The sequence below is a fragment of the Anolis carolinensis genome, chromosome 1, assembly GCF_035594765.1.
Source record: "Anolis carolinensis isolate JA03-04 chromosome 1, rAnoCar3.1.pri, whole genome shotgun sequence".
NCBI lineage: Eukaryota > Metazoa > Chordata > Lepidosauria > Squamata > Dactyloidae > Anolis > Anolis carolinensis.
In genome coordinates, this window is record NC_085841.1 from 54,850,266 (window position 1) to 54,865,556 (window position 15,291).

The window sequence follows — 15,291 nt, forward strand, 5'->3', positions numbered from 1 at the left end:
CGAAATATTTAGCCTTTTATGAAAAATTCCTGCATGCCCCCAACAGCATGGAAAAATAGATTATGTTTCCAATACTTAACAATATTGATAAAACTAAGAAATACAATCCATAGTGTGGATAAATCTTAAGAAATGTGTCACAAAGGCGATTCCATTGGATCCATTACATTATCATTTGAATTGCCTGGATGAATTGTTTTCTGGTGGTATGTACATCCCTATATGGAACCAGCATTGCAGACTATATATGATGAGATTGGAACCCTAAAAAGCATTTTTAACACCAAATGCATTTATTACTAGTATCAGTGAATTTTATTATTGGTTTTCTAGGAAGAGCAGTTTGAAGCTGTGTTGTCAGCTGCTATCCAAACCAGTTCTCTGGGACTCCTCACTAGTTGCATCAAACAGTGGACTGCTGAAGGTAAATGCACTTGTTGTTTGGTTAAATTACCTTTATAGAATCTGGAATTCTTATTCATAATATCTCTTCTTTTGTTTTTCTTAGAACAACCAGATTCTGCCACTAACTTGCATTTTGTTCTTGAATGGACATGGAATAAAGTGGTGGACACAAAAGAAGATTTTGTTCGTCTTTGTAAGTAGTGTAGTATTTCTTGGCAGTTTAAGAAGAAAACTGCCTTATGTTGTGAATATATTCAATAACTAGCGTGGGAGAGCACCTTTATTTATTATACTAATACTTTCATAATCTTCTTTTATAAGGTATACCGTTGTTTGATGGATCATCAAACTTCATTGACCCACAAACTCTGCAGTCTCTACAACACTGTGAGTTGCTTCTTAGCAACCTTAGCACAGTTTTGAACTGTTTTGTAATGGAAGCACAAGCCCTGTCGGAAAAAGGTGTGTGAGATCAATTATCAGAAGCATGTTGAATATAGCTTTCTAATAAGTGAGAAACTAACAATGTTTCCTCCTTTCTGGGAGGGCAGCTTACGTACGTGTATATTTATATGTATGTGCTTTTCTTCTGAGGTTTGGGGGGAAAGTCTAACTTGATCTAACTTCAAAATATAGCATCATAATGCCTAGATAGTTTGTAGAAAGCCTTGATTAGCATATTGAGACTATATATTCCTGGATGCTTCCTCCCTGTTAACTTGATAATGTGTAAAGTTTTGGTGTTCCTCAAAAGCGGCTTAAAGTAGAACTAGGTGACTACCATCTAAAATTAGAAAGAGTATGCATACTTGTCTGCAGAAAGGAACTATTCAAGAATGTGTTCACTTCCATTGTTCTCAATGCAAAATGGAAGTCATGTGATATATATATATTATTTTGTAGAGCTCTTGTCTCCTTTCTCAGTTCTTTCTTTTAGCCTAAGAATGATTTATTATTTGAGCTCTTCCTTTTCTAGAACTCTTCCTTTTCTAGAACTCTTGTATACAGCATGTCCCCTCACTTTACATAGATACATTGTAAATTAATTGTTGGCAAATTCTTATTGCTTTCAAAATATGCAGTATGGTTTTTACAATCCTGTGTTAATCTCTTTTCAGGCATTACAAATCTGACAAGCAAGCAGGTTGTTGCTGGTCTCCTTTCACAGTATATGCAAGTGGTCATTTGGTTTTGTCGATCTAATCTTCTTCCAGAAAGTTCAGGTAAGTTTTTAAAGTATTTGGTTCTCAAACATTCTAACTCTTCCTATGTAACAACAAATGAAAATTGTAGATTCAGCACACTTCATACTTGATTGGAAGTGGCTGCCTTATGTGACCTAGACGTTGTTTAATATCTTTTGGGTTGGACTTAAGAATAATCACATACATGCACACCCATTACTTTACAAATGTAATTTTTTATCCTTCAAAAAAAATCTAATGAATGAATTGTATCTTCAAAGAAGATCTGTCATCTGATTGATACATTTGTAGCTAGCTATTTATCACCATTCACTCAAATTTTATACATTAATTGATAAACTGCACTTCACAGAAAAGGAATTTGTCTTGGTGTTCTGCTATTACAGTAGCACAATCGTTACATATGCCTTATTCGATCCCATACCCTCAAAATGTGTTGGCATTTAATTATGTTGAATGAGGATGAGAGAAGATATAGTTCAACACATGAGCATCAGTTTGGAGAATACTCCTTTGGTTGCACCCAGATCAGGTTTCTGCATTATACTCTTATCTAGTGCTCTTATTTGGGGAGTGCACACAAGCTAAAGTGAGGGAAAGGTAGTGGTCAGAAAGCTTTCTGGTATTTAGTATTCAGTCATATTACACTGGTTTTGTTCCATCTTTGTCTTCCTCCCTGCCCCTCTATTTCAATATGCTTGTTATCTATACATACACATAATAAAAGTGAAAAATGTATACGTGGAGGAGGTGTCTACTTACACAGACAGCCTCCTGCCTCCACAAACAGCTATAGTTCCCACTGAGCAGAAGACACCAATGGCCCTCCCTCCGTTGACATGCAGGTTATAGTGAGCACCGTGAACATGTAGCCTAAACCCTGCCACTGTTCTCCACAGACACCATTCTACCCCCCCACCCAAGTAAAGGCTTCCATGCGGGGACCATTTCATCCTAGATGTTCTGTTTTTCCTCCAGAATGGACATCCCAGGGTTCCTTAATTTGCATCACTCCACCCACTACCTCTAGCATATCCCTTTCCTACCCTTTCCTATGGCATACAGTTAACAGGAATTGATCAGCAACTGAACAAAAGGTTTGGGGAGTATTCACCATGATTTGCAGGAGTTGTACTTGACCTACATCCAGAGAGTACTGTTAACCCAATCAGTGATGGATCTGGACCAAACTTGCGACAGATAACGGGACTTGCAGTACCTTCACTCATGTGGTGACCCCTACCAACAATGGACTGGAACCAAACTTGGCACAGAGAAGCCCCATGACCAACTGAACATACTGCAGGGGTTAAGGGGAATTGACCTTGTTTTTGATCGTTGTAGTTCACCTCCACCCAGAAAGCACTGAACCCAGCTGACATCTGATCTGGACCACAGATCCAACATGACCAACTGTACATACAGGCCTGGTTTGGGGGTGATTGACCTTGGACCTGGGAGTGTAGTTCACCCTTATCAGAGAGCCCAAAATCATGCCGACGATGGATCTGGACCAAACTTGGCACACAGCCCCAACATGGCCAACTGCTAATACTGGGAGGGTTTGGGGGTGATTGCCCTGGGATTCTGGGAGTTGTAGTTCACCCTTATCCAGACAACACTGAACCCAGCCAATGATGGATCTAGACCAAACAGCAGTGCTATTATCTAACATCCCAAAACAAACAGTGCCTTCTTCTAATAACCTGGGCACCGCCAGGTCCTCAAGCTAGTTTACATATAAAACTCAAACCATGGGCAGTTGTCAGAGGCTGGTGGGCTTCAGTCCTTCCCTTCCTCAAAGACCTTAGTGGGCTGCTCCTCCACCTTAAAAACCCTCCATGCTCTCAAATGTACAGGAGCAATTTTCCCCACATTTTCAACCCAGAGAAAAAGTGCATGGGGGCAGTTTTCCCACGTTTTCAGAGGTCTCTTTACAACAGGAATCAGTTGGAAGCCACTTCTCATCACTTCTGGTTTTGAGAAGTCTCTCCTACACTAAAAACAGCTCAGGGTCCATTAAAAATGCAAAATTGTCTCCTTCCCCCAGAGGTCATTTGAGGACAAAATGTTCCCGGGGGGGGGGGGGGGGGAAGCAAAGTTGACACCTGCGGGTTGTATTTTGCCCAGCTGTGTCCTGAACAAATTTGAAACCAACTAGAAGACTTCTGGCTCCTACTTAAGCTTCCTGTGCCCATCAGGAGAAGTCCTGTTCTGGCTTCCTCCATCACAAAGAAGCACTTGGTGGCAGTGTTAGATAGGGCCTTTTTTGTGCAACATTCTTACTCAACCTCCCTTGTCTCACCCCTAATCTTTGAGGTTTTTTGGTGGACCATGAAGGCATTTTGATAATGCTGTTTCTAATATTTGGAAGTGATTGTGATTAACATAGTTTAATTCTATCTACTTTTACTTCTTTATTGTTTTAAAATATATTATTAGGTTAATGATCTGGCTTGAGACCAAACTAAGCTCAACCATGAACAAGTTTGGTACTAGGGCGTATTTAAAATTTTGATCTGCTTCATGGCAAGGGTAGCTCAGTTCTTTAAAATGTGACAACATTAAGTATTTCTGTGCTTAAATATAGTGAAGTAATTGTTCTGAAAGTGAAAAGATAGTCCTTACTTCTATATTTTATTCAGTTGGAGTGCCTTTGTCTGTTGTTAAAACAAATGTTTATCTCCTGACTAGATGAAGATACACCATTGTCAAAACCTTTCTATAATTACCAACATATACAACGCTTTTATGCTGGCTGCCGTCAAAAACTGGAACGCTTATCCAGGTGAGGGCTTTTTATAACAGTCTGAAAACTTCTTATTCATATAGATGATGGTAAGGGTAAGAAACCGAATGGTCTAGGGTCAAAGAAAACTCAAACAATTGATTTGCATTTCTAAAATGGATAATATATGTATAGGGATAGCTGGCACTTCTAAAATCTGCAAATACTACCATATTTTACCTTTTCCATTGTACTGAGTTACCCTTTTCTTGATTTGTGAAAAAGGGTTCTGTAGAAAGTGTATGTGTTATAAAACTGTACATTGTCTTTTTTACTTAATTGTCTATTAGATTGTTAATTGTAAACCATCCTAAAAGATCCGTTGCAGCATTTAACCAAATGATAACTGAATGGGAAATTGTATCCAGCTACTTACGAATTACAAGAATCAGGAATTTTACGATGTAATCTTCTACAGAGCTCTCTAGCTCAACCGATTCCATTTTTTGTCCTGGGCCTTTGTAAATGTAGAGCAAAATCAATATCACACAAACCATTAACTGATAGAAAATGTTCATTTGCTTTTAACTGTTTGGAATTAAATTGTTTTGTGTATTTTTTATTTTGTTTTTGTAGAGGCAAATGGAACCCTGACTGCTTAATGATTGATGGAATGATTTCTCAGTTAGGTGATTCAGTTGTGAACCTGTGGCAGAGAGATGATGGGGGAACAGACAAATATCCTCCTCCTACATTACATGTAAGTGTGATGGATAAAGATTTGCTGGATTTTCACAAATGACATATCTGACTCTGTGTTCTATATTACAGGCACTGCTTGATATCTACTTGTCAGAAAGTATCGAAGAACTCTACAAGCATGCAATTGTATCCTTTCATACACTTAAAACCTGCTATTTCACTTACTGCTATGTGTTGAATTAGCTTTTTCTTAATTGGTGAAAAATATCTATGCAGTATTTAATGTACAAAGTTACAGTAACTGAAAGGTCGCAAAGCAAAAACAATTATTGTTATCTATGAGGAGGACAGAGGTGTGTTAACTACAACATTTTGAGTGTTTTGCTGTCATCTCCATCATGAAAGAAACATACCTAGAATGGACTCACACTTTTTTTAATTACATGGCTTCCTCTTTTATATCTAAGTAAAAAAATTCTGGTTGTCCTGTGCCTGCTCAGTATCTGGGTCTCCTTGACCAATTTGGTGGACAAAGTCAAAAGAGAGAGAAGATTGAGGGAGAGGAAGGGTCAAAATATCCTTCATGTCTATGCTGTGTGATTGTTATTGATAAGAGGTGATTTGTACTAAAAATCTTAAATCTTCCCTTTTTTCTGTTGAAACAATCAAAGAGTCTTCATAAACAATTTTTCAGCCACAAAAGATATGCTGCTGTTGTAGATGTTCATAAGGTGAAAAAACCCACATTGAACTCAGTTGGATTTAGTTTCAGACAAATAGTATTTAGCCTTAGGCTGTGCAAATGCCACACCAGCATGTAATAATAATAATAATAATAAACTTTATTTATACCCCGCCACCATCTCCCCAACGGGGACTCGGGGCGGCTTACATGGGGCCATGCCCAGAACAATACAATATAACAAAATATAATAGAACAACAAATCATAGCACATTAAACAACAATGAAACAACAATAAAAGAAAATATACACTACATTAAACAAGATCAAAAGAACAATAAAACCAAGGGCAGGCCACATGAACACTAGGTTAAAACTCGGGGTGAGAAAGGAAGTAGGAGTAAAAACTACAGAGGACAGGGTCATAAAGTAGTAGTGTGTTGGGTGTTGTTAGGTATTCTCTGGAACATGCAGAGCAGCAATTTACATACTGGGTTAGTCCCTGCAATGCCAGACAAAGGGAGGAATCCCATGATCTTGCAAAATGTTCTCGAATGAGGAATTGGACTTACCATGAAGGTTCATTCTGGGATGGCAGGAGGAGCAGTTCACTACAATTGGGTTTAACCCTCTGCTTCGTACCAACCGGAATGGCAGGATCCAAGATTCTTTTTCAGTTGAACTGTTTAGCTTCCCTCCATTTTCTCCAACAGTTATTTTCAAGCCTTAACTAACCTCAATTCTCAGGACAACTTTCACTTAGCAACCTTTCTTCGTTTCTTTTTTTTGTAGTTCTAAGGGAGGGTGTGGATTGCTCTTCCTGCTATCCCAAAATGAATCTTCATGGTAAGTCCAATTTCTCATTCTCGGGATGGCAAGTAGGAGCAATCCACTATGCTTGGGACTTAGCCAAGTCCTTCTTCTGAGTGGGAGAATCATTTTGATGCTACAGATTGCAACATGGCGCTTCTAAAAGCTGCTTATGTTGTATTTATATTGGTCCAACTTAACAATGTTTCACAAGCACCAAAGTTTTAAACACTTAAACAGAAGAAGTTTTTGATGATGCCCATGGTCTTGTTTGAATGAGGCCAAATATATTTTGGTCGTGTTTTATTCTCATAATCATTGTTTTGCAATATGTATGCTTTAATCCATCTCTTAGATAGAAAATACATTATTAATTTGGTCTGTCCTGCTCAACTGACAAAAATTTGGTTTCATCAATAAAGCTAACAACTCCAGCACCCTTTTTACACATGTTATAGCAGCTAAGAATGCCACCTTGAACAAAAGCATTTTTATTAATAATAGGTGCACATAGAGCTGTAATTAGCCCATTCAGCACTAAATTTAAACTCCCAACTTGTCAGAAAAATACACACTGTCGACCAGTTTGAATCTGGAATGGGCCCTTGACTTAAGAGGTCTGGTTCATGTGGTAGCCACCATAGAAGGCCCCTTGGCATTTGAAGATGCATGAGAAATGCCTTGAGCTGACATAGCCTGTGCCCTCCATTCTAACAAACTGGCTCTGTTGTCACTTTTACTTAGTCCACTCCGACTTAGTCAAAGGCACTACAACTTCCAAGTTGAGTCTTCCACCCTCATTGTTACTGTTTTCCTATCAGTTGATCTCTGTTGAAGTATTAATAATTATGTATATCCCACCCCATCTCCCCAAGGGGACTCGGAACGGCTTACAGCAATGTGAATATTACAAAAATAAACCATAATAAAACAAATAACAAATGTAACTTAAATCAACAAAAGTAACAGCACAAAATCTCTACAAATGAGTCAAAATATATTAAATTAATTAATAAAAGCACTTTATTATGTCATCTTTTATGGGAAATGAGATTGTGTTACCAGAAAACTTCTCTCTCTCTCTCTCTCTCTCTCTCTCTCTCTCTCTCTCTCTCTCTCTCTCTATATATATATATATATATATATATATATATACACCAGATGATTTCCCTTAATGTTTCCAATCAGTCAATTTATTTACTATTGGACATCATGCATTCCTGTCCAAACAGGACTGATACTTCAGTGGACTCTTTCCCAACTGCTTTTGCAATTCCTATAGGTCTGGTTAACCTAATCCAAGGCTTTTGGTGTTTGGATCACAACGACTATGAGGTAGGTGCACAAAATGAAATTTCTGTTTCTTTGTAGAAATTTATGATCCATTTTGACTGATTCTAGGCTGATTTTTAAGGGGGTGTCCAGCAGGAGCCTTGATGATCGTATAAACTCTCCACCGCAGTCTTAAGTAGTGTCACTTAAATGACTGTGAATTCATTATGATAACTTACAGAAGTGTGCTCCAAATTCTGTTTCTTGCTTTAGGGTACACCTGGCCCTCCCAAATTTCATAGTGTCTTATCCAATTTGACCGAACCTACCCCTACAAATAAGTAATCATTCTTGATACTGTAGTCCGTTTGTGCATCTAAAAAAGTGGATTGAAATTTGTAAAAGTTTTTTTTTTGCTGAAATTAATTACTTATCCTTCAAGATTGTCTTCTTTCCTTACCCACCTTTTTCCTTTGTATGATAGAACAAACTGTCTCTTTGAAAAATAAAGTATTTATGTAGTCAGATATATGTATTTGCCTTCACAAATTAATCAGTCGCCTGATGGCTTAGGAGGATTATCCACCAGCCCACCCAAGGATGTCCACCTTTGTCTGTGGAATTACTGTATACTAATTTTAGGGCAGTCACATATTCCACAATATTGAACATTTTTTGGTTACTAGTTTTTTTTAATTGTCCAAACTCCCTACTTTTTAAGGCTTGCTTCAGTACATTAATTTTATTTTAATACAGTTCTTAAGCACATGGTTTTTTTTTATTGAGCCATATATGCAGGGCATCCTCAATCCCAAATTGAGAGTTGTAAAGTTAGCCTATTGCATGACAGCCTCTTAAGTATGAAGGTCTACTTCAGGAGGGAAAGGCAGTAAGCCCTTGTGTCTCATGGATCACTCTGGGTCCTCTCTGGTTAATAAAAGCATATGTTGCCAGCATTGCAGGCACTCTAATTGTCACCTTGAACTTTTGCAGAATTCTCTGGCCTATCTGTTTCATCCAGCTACACTCAGATTGGCTTGGCAGCACACAAGGATCATTCAAGCCTTGATGTGTCAAGGAGAGCACAAGCGAGCTCTCCGATACATACAAACAATGAAACCATCCATGATGAGCGGCAGTGAAGTGATGCTTCATCTAACTATCTTGCTGTTTAACAGGTAAAGCATGGCTAGTACATTTTTTCTCTGTTCCTTGAATCAAAAATATTCACACATTTAAACAAGAATAATATCTTATTTTGAAATCATTGTTTTTGTTTTTTGGTAGCATATATTGACGATATTTCCTAAACTCTTAGAACATGTTTAGTACTTATTATAGTACAATTTCTGTGTAAACAAATCTTCCACAGCTTTAATTTGCAATTAAACAATTGGTTTCAGTTGTATGGTGGAAGCTTGGAGTGTATTGCGGCAACATTCTACTAGGTTAAACGTAGAGGAAATGCTCAAACATATATATGAAATCTGCCAGGAACTGGGACTCATGGAGGATCTGCTGAAATTGCCTTTCACAGAAACTGAACAGGTAAGCGAAATATGTCTCTGATCCTAAAAATGCGATGGAAAACATAACAAATGTTTTCCAAATAAAATAAATAAAATAATACAGTGACTATGTGTTTTCATAATTAGACTCTTACTTGTTATAGAAATGAAATGTTAACAAGCTAAATCTTTTCTAGGAATGTTTGCAGAAATTTTTGCAGACAAGTGCTGGTGTAAACAATCACGAGTTCCTCTTAGTACACCACCTCCAGCGTGCCAACTATATTCCTGCATTACAGTTGAACCAGTCATTGAAACGTAATCTCATGGTAAGCCTTAATATTTGTGTGAATATGAGAGAAACAAGGATATGTTTGCCCTGGATTTGCTTTGATATATTTCTGGAAAAATAGATAAAAAATTTAATTTGTCTAAACTCCTTTTCACCTTTTAGTATAAATGGTGTTAAACAATTTTTTCTCTTCCCTCCCACCCTTTTGTCATCCACATGCTAATAACCCATCCAGAAATATTCCCACTGTCTTAGTATTACTAACAAATTGACAGGTACATCTGTACAGTATATGCAACTGTTGCTCCCTACTTCATGGTTTTATGGGAGGAATCAACTTGGTGCCTATTTTTAAAAGCTCATATTGGGTATTTCAGTCATTTATGTGAATAGTCCATTTACAACTTCCCTTTGCTGTTCTGTTAAACAGAGTGATCGTGATCCCCGATGGAAAGAGAGATCAGTTGTCAGAAATTCTATATTGGACCAATATGGGAAAGTTCTTCCCAGAGTTCAAAGGAAACTGGCTGCAGAGCGAGCCAAGCCCTATCATTTGTCATCTTCAATACGGCGGGAAAGTAAGACATTTCAGAAGAAATTAGTGATTCTGTTCTCAAAATAAAATTTTGAAAACTCAGTTTTAATGTCAGCTTTCCTTCTTTCTTTTTTTCCTTCTTAGTTATGAGACCAAAACCTTTGTCAACAGTTGCAAAGCAAGTTGCTGCCGGGAATGTCATTACCAAAGCAACTTTCATCAATAATGTTCTATCCAAAATTGGAGAAGTGTGGGTGGGAACAGAAGAGAAAAATAAATCATTTCAGAATGAAATGTAAGTATTCCTTTTGTTGCATTCAGGGAATAACTGTAATTAACTGTAATTTGTATTGCTCCTTGCTATAATACACAGGAACATCATAGCCATTGTTTTTAATTCTTCACCTTTTCCCCATTAGTCACTAATGGTAGCCTCTTACTCTGTAAGTATGCCTTTCTGTCATATAAATCTTTGCCAGTTTTATTATACATCCCCATAATTCTACAATGTACTAAGCTGTATAGTTGTCTTTGTAACTTTGAGAAAATAATCCTTAAATGCATGTGTGAATATAACTACTGCTATAAACTTGGCCTCCCCTGTTTTCCAAATGTAGAACTGAAGAAGCATTGCCCAGCATGCCCTCTACTAATAACGAGTTACTTGATCCATTTGTTGGGACACCAGTTACTAAATCGTTACGAAAATGTTCCAGGTAAAATTCTTATATTTGAAGTATATCTGAAGTTCAGGAGGGGTTTATAGCCTTTGAGTGCTTTCCTAAGAGTTATATGAGCAGCCACACTTGCATATACAGTAAAGTCTCACTTATCCAAGCCTCACTTATCCAGGTTTCTGGATTATCCAAGCCATTTTTGTAGTCAATGTTTTCAATATATCGTGATATTTTGGTGCTAAATTCGTAAATACAGTAATTACAGCATAACATTACTGCATATTGAACTGCTTTTTCTGTCAAATTTGTTGTACAACATGATGTTTTGGTGCTTAATTTGTAAAATCATAACCTAATTTGATGTTTAATAGGCTTTCCCTTAATCCCTCCTTATTATCCAAGATATTCGCTTATCCAAGGTTCTGCCGGCCCATTTAGCTTGGATAAGTGAGACTCTACTGTAGTTGAATATGCTGATAATTTGTTGTTGAATCCATAACAAGATATTTGAGACAATGTAGCTTTGCCTTCAGTTACATTTTATTCATGGAGCTTTGTAAAATTTGAAGATTTCTAGCAATGTTTTTTCTATGCTTAGGAAAGCCTCTTGCTACTGAACTTAAATTATGGGTGAACTGTGATAAAGCACCATTTTGTAGATTGTAATAATATAGACATAAGTTATAAGCACTACAAGCAGATTATATTAATATGAAACACATGTTTTCAACACTAAAATATTTACAGATTGCTTGACTTGGTGGTCCAGCCTGCTTCTCTCGGTTCACCGCCCCTCCGAAGCTCAAGAGTTTCTGATTCCTGCATGCTTTCTAGTCCACTTCATTCCAACCCTCGATACTCCTTAAGAACATTACTACCTAAGAACATTGCAAGAGCACCAGAATTAAAATTACTGGAAACACCCCCTGTTGTTAAGGTATTTAGAACTGTGAAGGTTTCAGGGACTGAAACCTATCAGTACATGGCACATATACTAACTTGGGTTTTAGTTCACACATTTTAAGATGTTTTCTCCTCCCCTTAGAGAGCTAAAGCTTTGACATCTACATCTTCCTCTGGCTTCCCTGGTTTCACCCCTCAGTCCATTTTGAGATCGAGTCTTCGCACAACTCCTTTGGCTACTCCAACCTCATCTCCAGGAAGATCTATTACACCCCCTGTACGTGCAAAAGAAACAAAAATATCATTTTTAGAAGAAAACAAAGCTTCACAATGGACTGTTCCAGTAAGTTGGAAGAAATTAATGCCGCAAAGAAAAAAGCCTAACTCCTTACCTGAAGTGTAGGCGCTGTGTGAGATTGGAACTGATGCCAAATATAATCGTCATCTGTGGTACCACTGACTTAAAAAGTGGGAGGAGGGTTCTGTATGAATAGGTTTCAAGTGAATATGGTGTCTAATGCTGGGATGCCAGATAAACCTAGATAGCAAGGGAATGATGCAATTTCCGTCTCTTTCATGCCACAGTCTCTGCATGATAGCATAAAGAGCATATTCACACAAATGATGTATTGTAAGCTAATTCTAGTGTTCGGTTTGTAAGGCAGCTATTGTTAGCTTTTTCCTACCATAGTGTGAAAAGTAAAGTTGCTAAATAAAACTGTCAATACTGCATTTTCTTTTCTGAAGATTGAAAGTAGCTGGACATTGCCTACTTAAATATATATTCCAAGATCTAGATCCTTGCTTTCATTCTGCTGTCTCATTGGTTTCAGTGTGGCAAGAGGCAAGTCTCCTTGGCATAATCTTTGGCACAAGTAACCCATTACAGAGTAGAGGACAAAGGAGAAAAGCAGATTGGAATTACAAGAAAACACATAGATAGGAACTCAGAGGGCAATTGACAAGTTACAGTTGCTTATCTAGAGATCTGGGTGGAGTGTAGCTTTTCCTACAAATAACATAAAGTGCTACAACCTAATTGGGCCATTCAGATCAATGATTGCCCATTTGCAAGGCCTGCTCCTTGATGTACATTTTATTTTGTATCTTTGAGGAAAGGAGTCTGTGTGGAGTAGTTCTATTTAATTGTTATCTTTTTTACAACTGTAGTCATTTCAGTTAGCATTCTAACACCATAGCATAGAATCATAGAGCTGAAAAAGATAGCAAGGGTCATCCAGTCCAGCCCCCTAGCATGCCGGAACACATAGTCAAAGCACTCCTAGAAATGACCACCGAGCAAGTAAACCTCCAGAGCAGGGAGACCACCCTCCAAGGTAACACATTCCACTATCAAACAGCACTTACCGTCAGTGCAAAGCTCTTGAGCAATTGCTAAATTTCAGTAGTAGAAACTTAACATATCCAGAATAATATACTTGCATTTGATTATTTTAAAGGATTGGGGGGGGGGGGTGTCTATTAGGTTCAGTATGCTGCTTCTGAGTTAGAGCATTGCATGGCTTTTTTTAATGTTCAGAAGATTTTCAGTTTATTGGGAAATTTGAGTTTTTTATCTATTGTAACGTGGGTCTTTTTTCTTACTCAAGGTTACAGATTGTAAAGCAAGGCACAGTGCAGTTTCATCTGAATATAACACTGACATACAACTGGAGGATATGTGGACTAAGCAAGGAAAAACTCCCTCCTTCTCTATGAGCAGTCTCCATGAAGACCATGAACATAGGAACCTATCTTTAGAAATTATACAAGGCGATCATTTAGATAAAACTGACTCCTCAAAAGGAATTAACACCATTTGTGTCACGTCTGCACACCCGACTTCAAACTATTATGATTCAAAATTACCAGTTGACTATGGGAGTAACGCCTTTGTAGCCTCTCAAACAGTTAATCTTTTCTCTGAAGACACTGTAAATATTCCAAGCTCAGCTGACAGCGATGACAGTGAGACAGTTGCAATTGATCCTTTAGAAATGGAACAGCAGACATCTCCAGAAGTAAAACTGTCCATTGGTATGTGTTTGGTCATCTATCTACAGACAGTGGGAAAAACAGCATGCTGAAACAGACCAAAATTCCAATCCCTGTATCATTTGGTTTTTTAACACTATATGTGTGCAATAGGAAAGAATGGAATCAGCCAGATTCAACAAATAGCATTATCTCCAACATATGGAGAGAAACAAGGTCTAAATAGTGTGGCTCTGTTGGTTGCCATTTTTTCTATAAAAGTGAACTTGAATAGCTGAGTTTGCCAATTTGGGAACAAAGTAGGTCCATGGAAAATACATAATGCTCTTTACGTGTTTAGGAAATACTGTGGGTGCCCAGGAGTAAAAATTTGATTTTTTAAAAATAGTGTTTTTGAAGAGTAGGCATTAAATTTCCTGACTTGTGTGTCTGTCTTCTCTAGAACCACAATATTAGTAACAAAAAAGGCCCTGCCTTGGTTCCTCTTTATATGCAGATTGTCAACCTTTCTATTATAGAATCAGAATATTTCACTTACAGTAAAATTTCAATGTTACATATGTAAGCATTTGTGTTTCTTTGAGGTTTTTCCTGTGTTTTTTAAAAGTTGCGTGCATTAGGGTGTTTTTTTTTTAAGAATAACGCTGTGCCTTCTGTTGACAGGATCGCCTGAAAAAAAATGTGAGACACTTCCTAAGGATAGAGTACTGGTAATGGATCATTTACATGCTGTTGAAGACACTGTAGTATCTTTTGTGCCTCCTAATGAAAGGTGAATATGCCAAGTAGATCTTGGAATAATAATAGTCGTCACAGCTGGCTTTAAGGTGTATTTTGTTTTGTTCAGTTTCTTGGCTGTTGTGATTGGGCATAAGGTGAGAATTGTTTATCTGAGGGGAGTGCAGTTCTCTGTTGAACAAGATTTGCCTCCTAAATTAGTTTGTAGCCCAAGAGATTAGGGCTTGGGATTCTTTTAATTGAAATGTGCTTCTGGATGCATTTTGAAGAGATGTAAACGTGCCCCCTGATGTATGGCCACCTAGTAGTATGTAAATAACATTTGCTAGCTGGTTTTTGATACTCAGTAAATGTTTATTGAATATACAAAATAGTAAGAAATACAGACCACCTATTCATAGCTGCGTGGCAATTTAACAAAAAGCAGGGTTCCAGGCTTGTCCATAGAACAGCTTTGCATGGGCTCTGTATTCAATTTTAATTGTATTGATTTAAGATTGTGATGTTGGAATAGATTTGGTAATATTTATAAAAATGATTTTAAAGACTTTTGAAATTGTAAATGAATGTTGTCTTTTTTATATCAAGTGGATCAGGTGCTGTAGAAACCAGTGTGCTATCACTGTTAAAAGAAGGGCTCCCGGTTGCGTCAAATGCCAAAGCCTTGGAGCTAGATGGAAGAGATGAAGAATGTATGTATATTTTCATTATCGTACAAATAAAATTACCAGAAGAGTTTTTCCCATTTGTTTTTAACAGATACAAGATACTTTTAATTTCCAGATTGTGTGACTACTTTCACTTTAGGACTCCAAAGCATGTATATTATTTAAAATTTT

General features: G+C 37.4%; 1 protein-coding gene across 4 annotated transcripts in view; it reads left to right on the forward strand.

Annotated features, from left to right (window-relative positions):
• Nucleotides 1-15,291, forward strand: part of ahctf1 (AT-hook containing transcription factor 1) — a 68,216-nt gene that overhangs the window by 37,478 nt on the left and 15,447 nt on the right. For all 4 annotated transcript variants that reach the window (XM_062968953.1, XM_062968949.1, XM_062968952.1 and 1 more), the window contains exons 13-31: nucleotides 334-424; nucleotides 509-598; nucleotides 727-867; nucleotides 1,524-1,628; nucleotides 4,305-4,398; nucleotides 4,975-5,098; nucleotides 5,170-5,226; nucleotides 7,721-7,867; nucleotides 8,798-8,982; nucleotides 9,208-9,352; nucleotides 9,510-9,641; nucleotides 10,035-10,182; nucleotides 10,284-10,434; nucleotides 10,757-10,855; nucleotides 11,564-11,753; nucleotides 11,862-12,062; nucleotides 13,330-13,756; nucleotides 14,378-14,486; nucleotides 15,041-15,144. In XM_062968953.1, the coding sequence (XP_062825023.1) occupies nucleotides 334-424; nucleotides 509-598; nucleotides 727-867; nucleotides 1,524-1,628; nucleotides 4,305-4,398; nucleotides 4,975-5,098; nucleotides 5,170-5,226; nucleotides 7,721-7,867; nucleotides 8,798-8,982; nucleotides 9,208-9,352; nucleotides 9,510-9,641; nucleotides 10,035-10,182; nucleotides 10,284-10,434; nucleotides 10,757-10,855; nucleotides 11,564-11,753; nucleotides 11,862-12,062; nucleotides 13,330-13,756; nucleotides 14,378-14,486; nucleotides 15,041-15,144 (2,740 nt within the window). The remainder of the gene's footprint in view (nucleotides 1-333; nucleotides 425-508; nucleotides 599-726; nucleotides 868-1,523; nucleotides 1,629-4,304; nucleotides 4,399-4,974; nucleotides 5,099-5,169; nucleotides 5,227-7,720; nucleotides 7,868-8,797; nucleotides 8,983-9,207; nucleotides 9,353-9,509; nucleotides 9,642-10,034; nucleotides 10,183-10,283; nucleotides 10,435-10,756; nucleotides 10,856-11,563; nucleotides 11,754-11,861; nucleotides 12,063-13,329; nucleotides 13,757-14,377; nucleotides 14,487-15,040; nucleotides 15,145-15,291) is intronic.